General features: G+C 45.0%; 1 protein-coding gene across 1 annotated transcript; it reads left to right on the top strand.

Annotated features, from left to right (window-relative positions):
• The first annotated feature begins 4,034 nt into the window (after window positions 1–4,034).
• sox7 (SRY-box transcription factor 7) lies at window positions 4,035–7,821 on the top strand. Its single transcript, XM_041861055.2, has 2 exons — window positions 4,035–4,644; window positions 6,570–7,821. Exons 1-2 carry the CDS (start codon window positions 4,413–4,415, stop codon window positions 7,697–7,699), a joined length of 1,362 nt encoding a protein of 453 aa, XP_041716989.1. The 5' UTR covers window positions 4,035–4,412; the 3' UTR covers window positions 7,700–7,821.
• The last annotated feature ends 10,642 nt before the right edge of the window (window positions 7,822–18,463 follow it).

Below are 18,463 nucleotides of genomic sequence, written 5' to 3'. Positions count from 1 at the left end.
ATCTGCAATTTCTGGTTTGAAGAAATCAACTGTGGGAGCAATTATTAGGAAATGGAAGACATACAAGACCACTGATACAGTGGGGGAAAAAAAGTATTTAGTCAGCCACCAATTGTGCAAGTTCTCCCACTTAAAAAGATGAGAGAGGCCTGTAATTTTCATCATAGGTACACGTCAACTATGACAGACAAATTGAGGAAAAAAAATCCAGATAATCACATTGTAGGATTTTTTATGAATTTATTTGCATATTATGGTGGAAAATAAGTATTTGGTCACCTACAAACAAGCAAGATTTTTGGCTCTCACAGACCTGTAACTTCTTCTTTAAGAGGCTCCTCTGTCCTCCACTCGTTACCTGTATTAATGGCACCTGTTTGAACTTATCAGTATAAAAGACACCTGTCCACAACCTCAAACAGTCACACTCCAAACTCCACTATGGCCAAGACCAAAGAGCTGTCAAAGGACACCAGAAACAAAATTGTAGACCTACACCAGGCTGGGAAGACTGAATCTGCAATAGGTAAGCAGCTTGGTTTGAAGAAATCAACTGTGGGAGCAATTATTAGGAAATGGAAGACATACAAGACCACTGATAATCTCCCTCGATCTGGGGCTCCACGCAAGATCTCACCCCGTGGGGTCAAAATGATCACAAGAACGGTGAGCAAAAATCCCAGAACCACACGGGGGGACCTAGTGAATGACCTGCAGAGAGCTGGGACCAATGTAACAAAGCCTACCATCAGTGACACACTACGCCGCCAGGGACTCAACTCCTGCAGTGCCAGACGTGTCCACCTGCTTAAGCCAGTACATGTCCAGGCCCGTCTGAAGTTTGCTAGAGTGCATTTGGATGATCCAGAAGAGGATTGGGAGAATGTCGTATGGTCAGATGAAACCAAAATAGAACTTTTTGGTAAAAACTCAACTCGTCGTGTTTGGAGGACATAGAATGCTAAGTTGCATCCAAAGAACACCATACCTATTGTGAAGCATGGGGGTGGAAACATCATGCTTTGGGGCTGTTTTTCTGCAAAGGGTCCAGGACAACTGATCCGTGTAAAGGAAAGAATGAATGGGGCCATGTATCGTGAGATTTTGAGTGAAAACCTCCTTCCATCAGCAAGGGCATTGAAGATGAAACGTGGCTGGGTCTTTCAGCATGACAATGATCCCAAACACACCGCCCGGGCAACGAAGGAGTGGCTTCGTAAGAAGCATTTCAAGGTCCTGGAGTGGCCTAGCCAGTCTCCAGTTCTCAACCCCATAGAAAATATTTGGAGGGAGTTGAAAGTCCGTGTTGCCCAGCGACAGCCCCAAAACATCACTGCTCTAGAGGAGATCTGCATGGAGGAATGGGCCAAAATACCAGCAACAGTGTGTGAAAACCTTGTGAAGACTTACAGAAAACGTTTGACCTGTATCATTGCCAACAAAGGGTATATAACAAAGTATTGAGAAACTTTTGTTATTGACCAAATACTTATTTTCCACCATAATTTGCAAATAAATTCATTAAAAATCCTACAATGTGATTTTCTGGAGAAAAAAAATTCTCATTTTGTCTGTCATAGTTGACGTGTACCTATGATGAAAATTACAGGCCTCTCTCATCTTTTTAAGTGGGAGAACTTGCACAATTGGTGGCTGACTAAATACTTTTTTCCCCCACTGTATATCTCCTACTCTCACCACTCCCCTCCCCCCTTGACCCACCTTCCTCTACTTTCTTCACTGCCTCCGCATATGACAACTTCTTCTCTACTCTTACCCTGGATACCTCAACCTGCTTCTCTCGCACTGGACATGTCTGATCCCCCAGCCCCATGGCCACCCTTACAATTAGCACACACCTGACTTCCCCCACTGCTTCACACTCCTTTGTCTCGTGCCCTTCTGCACACTTCTCACACCTTGGAATCTCCCTCCTACATACTGCTGCCACATGCCCATAAGTTTGACACCTGTAACATCGTAATGTACTCGGCACATAAGCTCGCACAGGATAACTTATATATCCTAACTTAACTTTATCCGACAAAGACTCAACTTCAAAACTCAAAAGAATAGACAATGACTCTTCTGTTTCCCCACTCTCGCCACCCTGTTTACATCGCACCAAACGAAGAGCATCACACACACCAGGAATCTTCTCCTTCAGTTGATCCACTTTTACATTTACTGCTTCACCAGAACTCTCTCTTCTCAATGGCACCCTTTTCCTAAGAGCGAAAACAATTCACAATTCTTTCCCCCATTTGTTTAACTCTGAGCGCCTTCTCCCTCTGACCAACAGAAACACAAACAATTATCACTAGACCACTTCCGGTTACCCTCACCGATTCCTCTTTACCCAAAGCTTTTTTCACCCATCTTGAAACCACAAATGGATCAGCCAAAAGGCAGAGCAGGAGATGTTCACCACTCCGCGTCCAGACTGCAAATGAATCGCGCATGCGGGAAGCCGCCGCTGGCTGATCCCGCCCTGGCTGATCCCACCCTGGCTGATCCCACCCTGGCTGATCCCGTCCTGGCTGATTCCGCCCTGGCTGATCCCGCCCTGGCTGATCCCACCCTGGCTGATCCCGCCCTGGCTGATCCCGCCCTGGCTTACATTCAGAACGGGATGTAAATGTAAATTATTTTTTTTTAACAAGAATCGACAGAAGAAAGTTCATCTGTAGTTCTAAACATATTTAGGGTGTTTTTTACTCACTTTTTGTCTCTCCTACAGCGTTATTCCTCTCTCCTACAGCGTTATTCCTCTCTCCTACAGCGTTATTCCTCTCTCCTACAGCGTTATTCCTCTTTCTCCTACAGCGTTATTCCTCTCCTACAGCGTCCATCACAATTACATGCACATGGCCAATTATGCAAATTAGGCGATTACATCATTTAGCGACTTTTAGGACAGCCAATAGCTACTTTCCTTACTGAGGAGTTGGCAACAGTGCACATTTTCTGATCAAGCATAAACTGTCTCTTAGGCTATGAAAAAGAACAGGTATGATTAGTCTACTTACACTTCTTCAGGTGAGGTAATATCTTTAGGAACATGAAGGAGAAATTGACAGATTACCTTTACCACGTCATTAGAAGTCCTGAAAGTCAAACAAATGGAAAGGGGTCTTTCCGACAGCCTAATATTTCCCGTCATCATGCATGCATCAAGCATGTAAGTGAAACGGGGGATACCTAGTCAGTTGTACAACTGAATGCATTCAACTGAAATGTGTCTTCCGCATTTAACCCAACCCCACTCATTATTGGGAATGTTTTTATTTATTTATTTGTTTTCTTTGTCATTTAGCAGACGCTCTTATCCAGAGCGACTTACAGGAGCAATTAGGGCATGTGTGAAAGCTTTTCAATTTGTCTTACTTATTTTACGGTTTACGAAAAAAAAAGAAGAAAAAACATCTGAATCATTCAAAACAATATGAATAATATAATATAACTCCTGAGTGGCGCAGTGGTCTAAGGCACTGCATCGCAGTGCTAACTGTGCCACTAGAGATCCTGGTTCGAATCCAGGCTCTGTCGCAGCCGGCCGCGACCGGGAGACTCATGGGCGGCGCACAATTGGCCCAGGGTAGGGGAGGGAATGGCCGGCAGGGATGTAGCTCAGTTGATAGAGCATGGCGTTTGCAACGCCAGGGTTGTGGGTTTGATTCCCACGGGGGGCCAGTATAAAAAAAATTATAATAATGTATTCACTAACTGTAAGTCGCTCTGGATAAGAGCGTCTGCTAAATGACTTAAATGTAAATGTAAATAATAATTTGAAAAGTTAATGTAAAAATCTAAGGCGGTGTAATGCCATTGAGGGAAATAAAAGTTAGTACATTCTATAAAATGACAGTTAAGATGACAGCTAAGAACCAATTAGGACTCTATCTTTTATTACTGTCATTAGGCCTAGCCTATTAAATCTGTTTTGGCGTATGACGTGATTTATTAGTAAATGGTGCTGAAATGTCCCTTCTTTTTTTTCCCCCCTCCTCGCAGGCAGGTTTCAAGTTGCAATCAAGGAGGAGCTGAGAGTCTTCCGTGGCGGCTGTTGGAAACCTGCTCCTCAAATATAAAGAGATGTTTTGCCTTCCAACCGCAAGCAAACACGGAATCACAACCTCATAGGAGGAGATCAGAAACCGTACACACGGTTCTTCTCATAACCAAAAGTGGTCAACCAGTAGGCTAATAGCCTACAGCTCAACCAATTTAGTCAGTTGAAGAGATCAGATCGTTACAAACGAATTATTTATTCTAAGAAAGTTCTATATATCTTATGGAACGTATTTCTTAAGGCGCATTCCATTGTAATATCATCTAGCGAATTGAGAGCAACTGAAGTTTTGTTGAGAGAGAGAGAGAGAGAGAGAGAGGAGAGTGCGCGGAGAGTGAGGATGGCTGCATTGATCAGCGCGTACTCGTCTTGGCCGGAGAGCTTTGAGTGCTCGGCGGGAGATGGGGATGTGGCCGACGGACACGGCTCACACAGAACCCCCGTGGACAAGGCGTCGGAGCCGCGCATCAGACGGCCCATGAATGCGTTCATGGTCTGGGCTAAAGATGAGAGGAAGCGCCTGGCTGCACAGAATCCGGACCTGCACAACGCAGAGCTCAGCAAGATGCTGGGTGAGATGAACGTTTATTTTTTACGGACATATTTTAATATTTATAGATACAATATTTAGGATATTATCATTATGCTATACCCAGGCTCTGCCAAAAAGTTGGCCTGTGTCAAATCACACCTATTCCTAGCCTACAACTTTCCACGGTAGTTGAGATGAGAAATGATGTATTCAACTTTAGCCTAAAGTATATCAAGAAAATATAATCGATCAAAAATATATAAACTTCTTAGTTTCTTGAGCATCATCCATATATGTTATCTCCTAAAATAAATGAAAAATAAACTCCTCACGAAAACTTAAAGTGGCAGTAAATTAATGAGTGGACGTCGCTAATTCGATTAAAAGGCAATCAATCTCATTGCACAAAGTTCTCTTAAATGTAGGTAGTTTATCACGAGGCCTGTCGGTCACTTCGATTAGTGCGTAAATCTCAACGTGCGCCCTTGCACGTCGTTATTGTCTGTTTTCCGTCACTCACAATTATATTTCCCTCATAAAATACATAAAAACAGACAAACTATATTAGGCAGTTAAATGTAAATACATATTTGCTAATTTTGATACATTTTGAAAGCATAGGCCTATCCATTCCTATTGAACTGACGGGGAAACTTTTAAGGCTCAAAATAAAGACTTACATTTTGACTTATTTGTTGCTTTTTCGTTAAAATTAGGTTAACTTTCGGTATAACAGGTAGTTCATTATTTCGTTAAAATTATTGAATGAGTATTATGTTCCTATTTGCCCCCCAAAAAAGTGTAGCCCGTATTACAGTGTAGATATAGAGGAAATGTTTTCCTCTAACGCAGTATTCAGTTAAAATATTAATTAAAGTGAAGTTTTTACATGGACTTAATTTGTATTTTATTTTTCAGGATAAGGTATCCTAGCCCAAAATCCCCTTTGCTATTATGATGCTATTATTTTCGGTTAGTGCACAACTCTTCCACCACGGAATATGGTGAATAATTTAGTTTCAACCAGATGTAATTAATAATTTGGTATGTGTGTTAGACTATGCATTTTCCAACTTTAGGTTGCTGAAAGGTGTGAGACACTTTATTGAAGTTTCCACCAACTGAGAATATGGGATGTTTAGATTTAAAATAAAGATGTATTATTTTTAAGGGAACGAGTTTTTCAGTGAGATTTTGTGTGGAATGAAATCGACAAAAATAAATGAGGCTACCTATTCCATGAAAAACACAGATACAACTCATCAACACGAGAGAGAGAGAGTTTAACTGATCAACATTAGAGAGAGAGAGAGAGAGAGATTTATACTTTATTTAGATATAAAGCATGGAAGGGAAATTGACAATGTTTTCCTCAAATATATTTTTCTGTTCAATTCCTCCAAAAGAAGAAAACGGACATTTAGTAAAGACATCTTGTGGAAATTAGATCTGACATCACTAGATGTTCATAAATTATCTTCAGGATAATTCTCAACAGTTGAAGGTGCATTTCATTTCAATGCAACAACTATGTCATAATAACTCATGAACAAAACACACCGTGCAACCATTTTGTTTTTACAGGAGCTTTTGCTCTCTGTACGTCCTTCAAAAAGAATAACCTCCATTGAACAAGAAAATAAGTGCTATTTTGGATGATAAAGTCATTTTAAAAAGGTAGAAACTCCAGATCTTGGATGTTCCGCAAACATTTTTTTTAATGGATTACAAATTCCGTTCTATTGAACATTGACAATTAGTGCTTATTCGTTGATGCTAAACTAATACCAGCTCCGTGTTTTCCACACTAATGTTTCAGTCAGCTAATATGTCTTTTAAAAGTTATCCTCCATCGAACATACAACAACAACAACAACAACAAAATAAGTGAATTGGTCTTATAAATCAATAATAATCATTGCAGACAATAAATGAATATAAGTCCTGTTTGTTTCCTCCTTCCAGGCAGGTCGTGGAAGGCCCTGACCCCCCCTCAGAAGCGTCCGTACGTAGAGGAGGCAGAGAGGCTGCGGGTGCAGCACATGCAGGACTACCCCAACTACAAGTACCGCCCCCGTCGGAAGAAGCAGCTAAAACGTATCTGTAAACGTGTGGACCCCGTGTTCCTACTGGGCAGCCTGGCGGGCCCCAACCGGAATTCCCTGCCCGACCCCCGGGGCCTCTGCCTCCCCTTGGGTTTGGATAAGGATGGGGATGGGGTTATTGGTGGCGATGGAGGTGTTGGGTTCTTGACCGTCTCTTCCCCAAGCCCGGGGCCTCTACCTGGGGTTAGATCCTTCAGAGACGTACCGTCCGGCTCCAGCTCCGGCAGCTTCGACACCTACCCCTACGGACTTCCCACCCCGCCTGAGATGTCCCCTCTGGATCACGCTCTAGACCACGACCACCCCTCTTACTACCCTTCCTCCTCCTCCTCTTCCTCCTCCTCCTCGTCCGTCTCCTGCCCCGAGGAATGCCACCAGCAGCACCAACGTCAGGGACAGACCCCCGGAGGTGGAGGTGGGGGTCACATGTGCCTCAGTCCTTCATCCTACCACCCTGACTACACCCAGACCCAGACTTCCGTCCGCTGTGGTGGCTCCCGCTCCCACCTGGCCCACCTCTCCCACGTGTCCCAGGCCCAGTCCGGAGGCCTCATCCCTGGGAATCCTCTGTCCTACTACAGCCCATCCTCCTGGTCCTCTCAGCTCCAGGCCCACCCGGGCTTCAATCACCCTCACTTAGGTCACCTGTCCCCAGGTCACCAGCACCAGCACCACCTGGGTCAGCTCTCCCCTCCTCCAGAGCAGAACCACAGTCATCTGGACCAGCTGAGTCAGGTAGAGCTTCTAGGGGAGGTCGACCGTGATGAGTTCGACCAGTACCTGAACTCGACGGCGGCGGGCGCGGCAGCAGCGGGGGTGGGGATGTTCCACTCCGAACAGGGAGGAGGGGGGATGACTGTGACGGGTCACATCCAGGTGACATCGGCCTCAGCGCCGTCTTCTGAGGGCAGCGTCGTCGGGGAAACCAGCCTGATCTCTGTGCTGGCGGACGCCACGGCAACGTACTACAACAACTACGGCATCTCTTAGACGGGGGACGGGTTGCCGAGGTCGCCATGCAGACGCCCACCGCTCCCGTCATCACACCTGGAAATGACCAGGGGACATATGTCTCAAGCCTTTCAGTGTAGTAGTGCTGATCTAGGATCAGACCCCCCCGTCCCCCCGTCCCCCGTCCCCCCTCGTCCCCCCGTCCCCCCGTCCATATCATCTTATTCATTGTGATCTAAACCGATCCTAAGTCAGCACTCCTACTCTGAGAAGCTTGATACCTGTGGCCCTAGGTAGAGGCCATGGAGATGGGTGAGGGTCGACAGCAGGAACAATCACATAGATACATGATTGTTTGGGGCCGAGAGAGGAGGGGGAGAGGGGAGAGAGAGGAGGGGGAGAGGGGAGAGAGAGGAGGGGGAGAGGAGAGAGGAGGGGGAGAGGGGAGAGAGAGGGGAGAGGGAGAGAGAGGGGGAGTGAGGAGGGGGAGAGAGAGGGGGGAGAGGAGGGGAGAGAGGGGGGAGGGAGAGAGGAGGGGAGAGAGGGGGAGGGAGAGAGGAGGGGGAGAGAGGAGGGAGAGGAGAGAGAGAGGGAGAGAGGAGGGGGAGAGGAGAGAGAGGAGGGGGAGAGGAGAGAGAGGAGGGGGAGAGGGGAGAGAGGAGGGGGAGAGGAGAGCGAGAGACAGAGAGAGAGAGAGAGAGAGACCTCAGGGATGCTCAGCACTAGTTTGTCACTTCTTCTATCTGTCTATTTCCAAAACAGAATAACAATCGGACAGTTTGAGTCATTGTTGTCCAGTTGTAAAATGTCTTAACGTATTGCCAGTAAGGTTCTTATCGCTTCTTCAAGTACCTTGATGTTTCACCTAAATGCTTTATCGTAATGCTGTTATTATCAATTCTTTCTGTTTGAATGTTTATTATTTGTTACCCAACAATAGTTGGAGTTTTACCTCAGTAGTAAATGAGGATTAGATGGACATTTCTTATGCCAATTCTCCTAGACAACATGACCGCGTCACAAATGGCACCCTACTCCCTATATAGTGCACTACTAGGAACCGTAGGGCTCGTGTCGAAAGTAGTGCACTATAAAGGGAATCGGGTGCCATTTTGAGACGGAGCCACGGTGTATCGTGAAGAAAAATACTTTATATACTTTTTATTTTCAAGTATTTAATGTATAATCATAATCTTTACAATGAACATAGTAATGATGATAACTATGTATTTACTGTATGCTGATTTAGGTTTGTGAAGTTGAATTAATTTAAAATAAAAGTTCCACTTTTATATACAAATGTTTGCAACTTGGATATAACCACACGCCGACATACACAGACCAACATCAGGGTATATCAAAATATTTTGGATAATTTGGTATAATACTGCATAATGCTAATAATACTCAAATATATATGATATTGTACTGAAGAAAGGGGGTTAAGACCTATTTTCAATAGACAGCTGTTTGCTTATAGCAAGTATTTATAGCAAAAATAGTATTGTGAATGATGAAATTATCTCAGCATTGGTTTTTGCTGCAAGAAGTAACCAAGAGGAACACTGGTTACTGGTAATATTATTATGTCAGTGATGTTGATACGAGTGTGTCACCAATGCCTGCTCGGACTCTCTCTCTCTCTCTCCCCCCTCCTCCCCTCTCTCTCTCTCTCTCCCCCTCCTCCCCTCTTTCATTCCTCCCTGGTTCAGATGATTAGTGTAAAACATGCTCCCCCCTTTCTCCCCCCCCCCCTCTCTCTCTCTCTCTCTCTCTCTCTCTCTCTCTCTCTCTCTCTCTGTCTCTCTCTCTCTCTCTGTCTCTCTCTCTCTCTCTCTCTCTCTCTCTCTCTCTCTCTCTCTCTCTCTCTCTCTCTCTCTCTCTCTTTCTCTCTCTCTCTGTCTCTCTCGCTCCCTCTCTCTCGCTCTCTCTCTCTCTCTGTCTCTCTCTCTCTCTCTCTCTCTCTCTCTCTCTCTCTCTCTCTCTCTCTCTCTCTCTCTCTCTCTCTCTCTCTCTCTCCCTCTCTCCCCTTTCTCTCTCTCGCTCCCTCTCTCTCTCTCCCCCTCTCGCTCGCTCCCTCCCTCTCTCTCTCTCTCTCTCTCTCTCTCTCACTCTCTCTCTCTCTCTCTCTCTCTCTCTCTCTCTCTCGCTCCCTCTCTCTCTCTCTCCCTCTCTCTCGCTCCCTCCCCTCTCTCTCTCTCTCTCTCTCTCTCTCTCTCTCTCTCTGTTCTTTATAAACTGTAGTTGTAGAGTGAAATAAATAAACAAATAAATCAGCATGTTCTTCACCATTGACTGTTTCTAAAATGTTCCTCATTTCTCTCTCTCCCCCCGTCTCCTTTTTCCTCCCAGAATTCTTCTCTCTCTCTCTGATAAAAGGAATTCAGGGGGCTTTTGACAAATCCTGGAGTCTGGCACTTTAGCTCGGCGGGTCTTCCTGCGTTGTTGTTTTTTGGGACCAGCTGAGTCGTGCTCCTAGTGAAGAGGATGTGACTGCTGCGTGGTGTTTCCTGACTGATAAGACCTGAGCATCAGGATGTTTGGGGGTCGGCTGGGCCGCGGCAGTAAAGAGGGGAGCGGAGGGGAGGGGAGGGGAACCCATTGGTCGGTATGGGGGATAGAGAGGAGGAAACAGGGCTGTGTTTACTGGGGGACCTTGTCGACCTGGCTTGCTGGCTCAACATGCCTCGGCCACACACACACACACATGCAAAGAGACACACACACAGAGGTGGACACACGTGCAAGCGCGCACACACAAATGTGGCCACACACGGCTGGCCGGACACCGACTAATTACTCTGTCAGATCAGTCTTAACTGACCTATGATATCATTTATTATTATGAACTGACCTCTGATATCAGATATTATTATGAACTGACCTCTGATATCATTTATTATTATGAACTGACCTCTGATATCATTTATTATTATGAACTGACCTCTGATATTATTATGAACTGACCTCTGATATCATTTATTATTATGAACTGACCTCTGATATCAGATATTATTATGAACTGACCTCTGCAAAGAAAGAATGTCCGTATCCAAGACCACCACACTTACAGTTAAACACGTGTCCAGTTAGGGACTCTCCTTCCCAGTACCCAGTACATGTTTCTAATAAACCTACACCACACAGCACTACACAGCTCCCAGGGGTTGAGTCGCAAGTAGCACCACCATATACCCTATTCCCTATATCGGGCCTGCTCAAAAGTAGTGCGCTATATAGGGAATAGGGTGCCATTTGGGATGAGAATCCCTACACTACAGCACTTTTTGCTCCTGGTGAATCTGATTTAAAGTCCAATGGAATGACAACATTCATCAAATGCCAGAGTTTCCAGTTGCAGCACCACTGTGCTCACTCTGACAGGACTAAGATCATACCATGTCCTTCCTGCAGGCTCGCTGGCTCTGTTAGGGGGAGAAGGTTGGCCCCAGGCAGGGGTCTGTAACCGCTCTGTTAGGGGGAGAAGGTTGGCCCCAGGCAGGGGTCTGTAACCGCTCTGTTAGGGGGAGAAGGTTGGCCCCAGGCAGGGGTCTGTTACCGCTCTGTTAGGGGGAGAAGGTTGGCTCCAGGCAGGGGTCTGTAACCGCTCTGTTAGGGGGAGAAGTTTGGCCCCAGGCAGGGGTCTGTAACCGCTCTGTTAGGGGGAGAAGGTTGGCTCCAGGCAGGGGTCTGTTACCGCTCTGTTAGGGGGAGAAGGTTGGCTCCAGGCAGGGGTCTGTAACCGCTCTGTTAGGGGGAGAAGGTTGGCCCCAGGCAGGGGTCTGTAACCGCTCTGTTACGGGGAGAAGGTTGGCCCCAGGCAGGGGTCTGTAACCGCTCTGTTAGGGGGAGAAGGTTGGCCCCAGGCAGGGGTCTGTAACCGCTCTGTTAGGGGGAGAAGGTTGGCCCCAGGCAGGGGTCTGTAACCGCTCTGTTAGGGGGAGAAGGTTGGCCCCAGGCAGGGGTCTGTAACCGCTCTGTTAGGGGGAAAAGGTTGGCTCCAGGCAGGGGTCTGTAACCACTCTGTTAGGGGGAGAAGGTTGGCCCCAGGCAGGGGTCTGTAACCGCTCTGTTAGGGGGAGAAGGTTGGCCCCAGCACCTACAAGGGTCAGAGTACACTCGTAAGAGAAAGGGTTATTTGACTGTCCCCATAGGAGAGCCCTTTATGGTTCCTCTGTGGAAAGGGTTATACATGGAACCAAAAGGGTTATACATGGAACCAAAAGGTCTCTACCTGGAACCAAAAGGGTTCTACCTGGAACCAAAAGGGTTCTACCTGGAACCAAAAGGGTTCTACCTGGAACCAAAAGGGTTCTTCAATGTTTTCTCCTATGGGGACAGGCGAAGAACCCTTTTAGGTTCTAGATAGCACCTTTTTTTTCTAAGAGTGTAGGGCTCCGTAACAGCCTCCCCCAGCCTATCCCAGCCTAACCCCAGCCTCCCCTATCCTACCCCAGTTAAAGACTCCCCCTGTGGTGCCCTAACAACCTCTTCCTCCGCCCCCGGGGTAGTACATAGGAACAGGGAAAAGGAAAAATACTGAACACTAGATCAACTCCAAACACTGAACACTAGATCAACTCCAAACACTGAACACTAGATCAACTCCAAACACTGAACACTAGATCAACTCCAAACACTGGACACTAGATCAACTCCAAACACTGAACACTAGATCAACTCCAAACACTGAACACTAGATCAACTCCAAACACTGAACACTAGATCAACTCCAAACACTGGACACTAGATCAACTCCAAACACTGAACACTAGATCAACTCCAAATACTGAACACTAGATCAACTCCAAACACTGAACACTAGATCAACTCCAACACTGAACACTAGATCAACTCCAAACACTGAACACTAGATCAACTCCGAACACTGAACACTAGATTAACTCCTAACACTGAACACTAGATCAACTCCGAACACTGAACACTAGATCAACTCCAAACACTGAACACTAGATCAACTCCAAACACTGAACACTAGATCAACTCCAAACACTGAACACTAGATCAACTCCAAACACTGAACACTAGATCAACTCCAAACACTGAACACTAGATCAACTCCTAACACTGAACACTAGATCAACTCCAAACACTGAACACTAGATCAACTCCAAACACTGAACACTAGATCAACTCCAAACACTGAACACTAGATCAACTCCAAACACTGAACACTAGATCAACTCCAAACACTGAACACTAGATCAACTCCAAACACTGAACACTAGATCAACTCCAAATACTGAACACTAGATCAACTCCAAACACTGAACACTAGATCAACTCCAACACTGAACACTAGATCAACCCCAAACACTGAACACTAGATCAACTCCGAACACTGAACACTAGATTAACTCCTAACACTGAACACTAGATCAACTCCAAACACTGAACACTAGATCAACTCCAAACACTGAACACTAGATCAACTCCAAACACTGAACACTAGATCAACTCCAAACACTGAACACTAGATCAACTCCAAACACTGAACACTAGATCAACTCCAAACACTGAACACTAGATCAACTCCAAACACTGAACACTAGATCAACTCCAAACACTGAACACTAGATCAACTCCAAACACTGAACACTAGATCAACTCCAAACACTGAACACTAGATCAACTCCAAACACTGAACACTAGATCAACTCCAAACACTGAACACTAGATCAACTCCAAACACTGAACACTGAACAGTCAGTACATGTCAGTCACTGGTTACACACAGCGACACTAGTTTGAATAGCTACTTGGAATTATAAAATCTAAAGATCTGATTGTGTTCCTTTTTTTCACGACAACACACACATCTCATGGATAATCTGAGCTGCCAATAAGGGATGGGATGTTTTCAACCCACCTTCTAGCCGGTACCTGACTATGTATCAATATGACTGTATTATGTTCCTATACAAATACACTCTCCTTGTGTATTACCTTGTGCTACCATATATATCATACATCAAATATTCCCTTTGTGTGACCTAAGCAGAGGAGTGTTAGACCACTATATGGGATGTGTTGACCATTTAGTTGTCAGGAAGCGAGGGCAAAACACTCAACATGTCAGCTTCAATCCCTTCCCTCTGTCCAGTGTTCACAGTACTCTGTGTGAAGATAACTACACAACCTCTGTTCACAGTTCAGTCTGAAAATAGCTACACCTCTGTTCAGTGTTCACAGTACTCTGTCAGAAAATAACTACACCTCTGTTCATTGTTCACAGGCTGGGGTTATGGCTATGGATACGGAGAACATCAACACATTAACATCAACACACCAGAGGATATACCCATTGGACGTGGGGCTCTGCTGGGAGTTTAACTCATATTTAGATTTTTTTATTCTGCTTTGCCACTAAAATCATAATAAACACTGAGAACTAAAATATTGTGATATTGTTATGCGTATTATTATTATTAATAATAATAATAGGGGAGGGGGGGTAGTTCAAAATGTAACCCCAAAAGGTTATTCAAAAAGGTTATTCGAGGATCCATTAAAAGGGGTTATTTGAAGAACCCTTTTAAAGGGTTCTTCAAAGAACTTATAGGGGTTCCCCCACAGTTTCAATTTGAAGAACCACTAAAGGATCCTCCAGGAACCTTTTTATTTTTAAAGTGTATACGATCACGTCGTGTCTCTCTATTATGCGTGGGAATACTTGGGAACATATTTCTTAAATTAAAATCACTTGGAGCTGATTTCTTGGTGTTTTTTTGTTTGTTTTTTGGCCCACCACGTTTTCAATAAAAATAAAAATAAAAACATGTATGGAATTCTATTGTTGGACGTAAAAGACTGTAAAGATAAATAAAAAACACGAGGAAATCAGCTCCAAGTGATTTTAATTTAAGAAATCTGTTCCCAAGTATTCCCACGGATAATAGAGAGACACGACGTGATGGTATACCAATGTAAGGAAGGTTTGAAATGATTCTGTTTTAGTCAAACATTATGTCTGTTTGGGCTTCTTGCGGTCAATTGGGGAACACTGCGCTAGACTCTTCCGTTTCATTTGCTGTATCGTAATCAGAGCTGCGAGGTTCTATCCTTTATCTGGATAGGTCAGAAATTGTCAAACGTTGCTCTTCATGCAGATGAGGTGTCAGATTTCATATGCTGCATCTAATCCGAGAGTGGGGGTCGTCACTAGTTACCACAACCACAAAATCATAATTATTTCTAACCTTAAAGTTGCGCAATACAGAAATCGCTCCACCATTTCTTGGTTGCTAAAACTCTAATAGTTGGCCTAATTTCAGTTTATGTGACAAAATACGCTAGTATAGTGCAGAGAATCATTGTACCATCTAAACCGCTGTGAAATATATTTTACCAAAAATACTGTTGTTTCAGCTGTTCGAATCTTGTGTACAAAACCGAAAGTAAAAGATGCAAAAACAAAATTTAACAGGAAGCATAGAAATAGCGCACATAGAACAGATCTACCACTTTTCTTAGACTTGATTTCAAGTAGAATGACAGACCTATAACTCACATTTCTATGTGAAATTGGTCTGTCGCCCAAAAAGTCACATATTGTCACTTTAACCCTAACCGTAAATGAAGACCAAAAAGCCACTCAAAGTCCCCTGGCTTTAATGTCATCATTACAGTTACATTTACGTCATTTAGCAGACGCTCTTATCCAGAGCGACTTACAAATTGGTGCATTCACCCTATAGCCAGCCACTTATTTCTTTTTTTTTGGGGGGGGGGTAGAAGGATTACTTTATCCTATCCCAGGTATTCCTTAAAGAGGTGGGGTTTCAAATGTCTCCGGAAGGTGGTGAGTGACTCCGCTGTCCTGGCGTCGTGAGGGAGCTTGTTCCACCATTGGGGTGCCAGAGCAGCGAACAGTTTTGACTGGGCTGAGCGGGAACTATGCTTCCGCAGAGGAAGGGGAGCCAGCAGGCCAGAGGTGGATGAACGCAATGCCCTCGTTTGGGTGTAGGGACTGATCAGAGCCTGAAGGTACGGAGGTGCCGTTCCCCTCACTGCTCCATAGGCAAGCACCATGGTCTTGTAACGGATGCGAGCTTCAACTGGAAGCCAGTGGAGTGTGCAGAGGAGCGGGGTGACATGAGAGAACTTGGGAAGGTTGAACACCAGACGGGCTGCGTCTCTAGTTCCTTTCCACATCAAGCTGATGATCAGCATCTGCAGGATATTTATTGGAGGTATTACAGGATCTAAAGCTGAAATAACAAAGTATTTCTTGTTATTCCTCTCTGATCCAGCTTGAGCCCCAGTCTAAGGAAACACCCCGGCAGCTAGTCTGTTCTTGTTCCTCTCCCATACAGCTCTTGGATCAGTACTGGATAATTACTCTGTCAGGTTGTCTGTTCTCGTTTATTTTTTAGCTACAGGTCCCAGATCAGCATTATGGAACCAGCCTGTCTGGTAGTCTGATCTACTTCCTGTTCCCCCTCTGTCTCATCACCTTCCTGGGCTAACACCCTCTCCTTTCCTCTCCTCCACCAGGCTAATGCAGGCTAATAGCTACCCTATCTGACGCTGACTGGATGCTGTTGCTCTGTTGAGTGGATAAGGTCTGGGTCTGGTCCAGGACAGCTGTGTTGAGTGGATAGGGTCTGGGTCTGGTCCAGGACAGCTGTGTTGAGTGGATAGGGTCTGGGTCTGGTCCAGGACAGCTCTGTTGAGTGGATAGGGTCTGGGTCTGGTCCAGGACAGCTCTGTTGAGTGGATATGGTCTGGGTCTGGTCCAGGACAGCTGTGTTGAGTGGATGGGGTTTGGGTCTGGTCCAGGACAGCTGTGTTGAGTGGATAGGGTCTGGATCTGGTCCAGGACAGCTCTGTTGAGTGGATAGGGTCTGGGTCTGGTCCAGGACAGCCGGTCCTCATGGACAGAGGTGCATAGTGGTGATCTTTGTAAGTAACATCTACGTCCCAAATGGCACCCAATTCCCTACACTACCGTTCAAAAGTTTGGGGTCACTTAGAAAAAATGTTGTCCATTAAAATAACCTCAAATTGATCAGAAATACAGTGTAGACATTGTTAATGTTGTAAATGGCTATTGTAGCTGGAAACGGCTGATTTTTTTTAATGGAATATCTACATAGGCGTACAGAGGCTCATTATCAGCAACCATCAGTCCTGTGATCCAATGGCACGTTGTGTTTGCTAATCCAAGTTTATCATTTAAAAAGGCTAATGGATCATTAGAAAACCCTTTTGCAATTATGTTAGCACAGCTGAAAACAGTTGTGCTGATTAAAGAAGCAATAAAACTGGCCTTCTTGAGACTAGTTGAATATCTGGAGCATCAGCAATTGTGGGTTCGATTACAGGCTCAAAATGGCCAGAAACAAAAAACGTTCTTCTGAAACTCGTCAGTCTATTCTTGTTCTGAGAAATGAAGGCTTTCCATGCGAGAAATTGCCAAGAAACTGAAGATCTCGTACAACGCTGTGTACTACTCCCTTCACAGAACAGCGCAAACTGGCTCTAACCAGAATAGAAAGAGGAGTGGGAGGCCCCGGTGCACAACTGAGCAAGAGGACAAATACATTAGAGTGTCTAGTTTGAGAAACTAGACAGGTCCTCAACTGGCAGCTTCATTAAATAGTACCCGCAAAACACCAGTCTCAACGTCAACAGTGAAGATGCGACTCCGGGATGCTGACCTTCTAGGCAGAGTTGCAAAGAAAAAGCCATATCTCAGACTTGCCAATAAAAAGAAAATATTAAGATGGGCAAAAGAACACAGACACTGGACAGAGGAAGATTGGAAAAAAGTGTTATGGACAGACTAAACGAAGTTTGAGGTGTTCGGATCACAAAGAATAACATTTGTGAGACGCAGACCAAATGAAAAGGTGCTGGAGGAGTGCTTGATGGCATCTGTCAAGCATGGTGGAGGCAATGTGATGGTCTGGGGGTGCTTTGGTGGTGGTAAAGTGGGAGATTTGTACAGAGTAAAAGGGATCTTGAAGAAGGAAGGCTATCACTCCATTTTGCAATGCCATGCCATACCCTGTGGATGGCACTTGATTGGAGCCAATTTCCTCCTACAACAGGACAATGACCCAAACACAGCTCCAAACTATGCAAGAACTATTTAGGGAAGAAGCAGTCAGCTGTTATTCTGTCTATAATGGAGTGGCCAGCACAGTCACTGGATCTCAACCACATTGAGCTGTTGTGGGAGCAGCTTGACCGTATGTTGCGTAAGAAGTGCCCATCAAGCCAATCCAACTTGTGGGAGGTGCTTCAGGAAGCATGGGGTGAAATCTCTTCAGATTGACAACTAGAATGCCAAAGGTCTGCAAGGCTGTAATTGCTGCAAATGGAGGATTATTTGACGAAAGCAAAGATTCAAGGACACAATTATTATTTCAATTAAAAATCATTATTTCTAACCTTGTCAATGACCACATTTCTTATGCATTTTGCAATATTTCCTATTCAAACTCATTTAATGTATGTTTTCATGGAAAACAAGGACATTTCTAAGTGACCCCAAACTTTTGAACGGTAGTGTATGTGTGCACTACTTTTGACCAGAGCCCTAAAGTAGTGCACTATGTAGGGAATAGGGTGTCATTTGGGACGTAAACCATATCCACCGGAGACGTGCAGGAGGCTGTTTGTCTGTCTGCTCACTTTGCTAGGCGTGTGGACAACGACCGACGACGAGTCAATCGCGTCACAGCTTGGCTTGGCTAAAGGCCTGTACCTGAATGTGGGATAGATGACGTGTGTTGCATTGTGGTCTGTAGGTCAAAGGGTAAGTGGCTCATTTGA

Source organism: Coregonus clupeaformis, chromosome 33, assembly GCF_020615455.1.
Source record: "Coregonus clupeaformis isolate EN_2021a chromosome 33, ASM2061545v1, whole genome shotgun sequence".
Classification (NCBI taxonomy): Eukaryota; Metazoa; Chordata; class Actinopteri; order Salmoniformes; family Salmonidae; genus Coregonus; species Coregonus clupeaformis.
This window is presented reverse-complemented; position numbering and strand designations above follow the sequence as displayed.

What these genes read in the sequence shown, in the direction of transcription:
- sox7 (XM_041861055.2), top strand. Translation starts at nt 4,413, where the DNA reads ATGGCTGCATTGATCAGCGCGTACTCGTCTTGGCCGGAGAGCTTTGAG. An exon ending in AGAGCTCAGCAAGATGCTGG is followed by an intron (nt 4,645 to 6,569) that starts GTGAGATGAACG and finishes TCCTCCTTCCAG; the next exon opens with GCAGGTCGTGGAAGGCCCTG.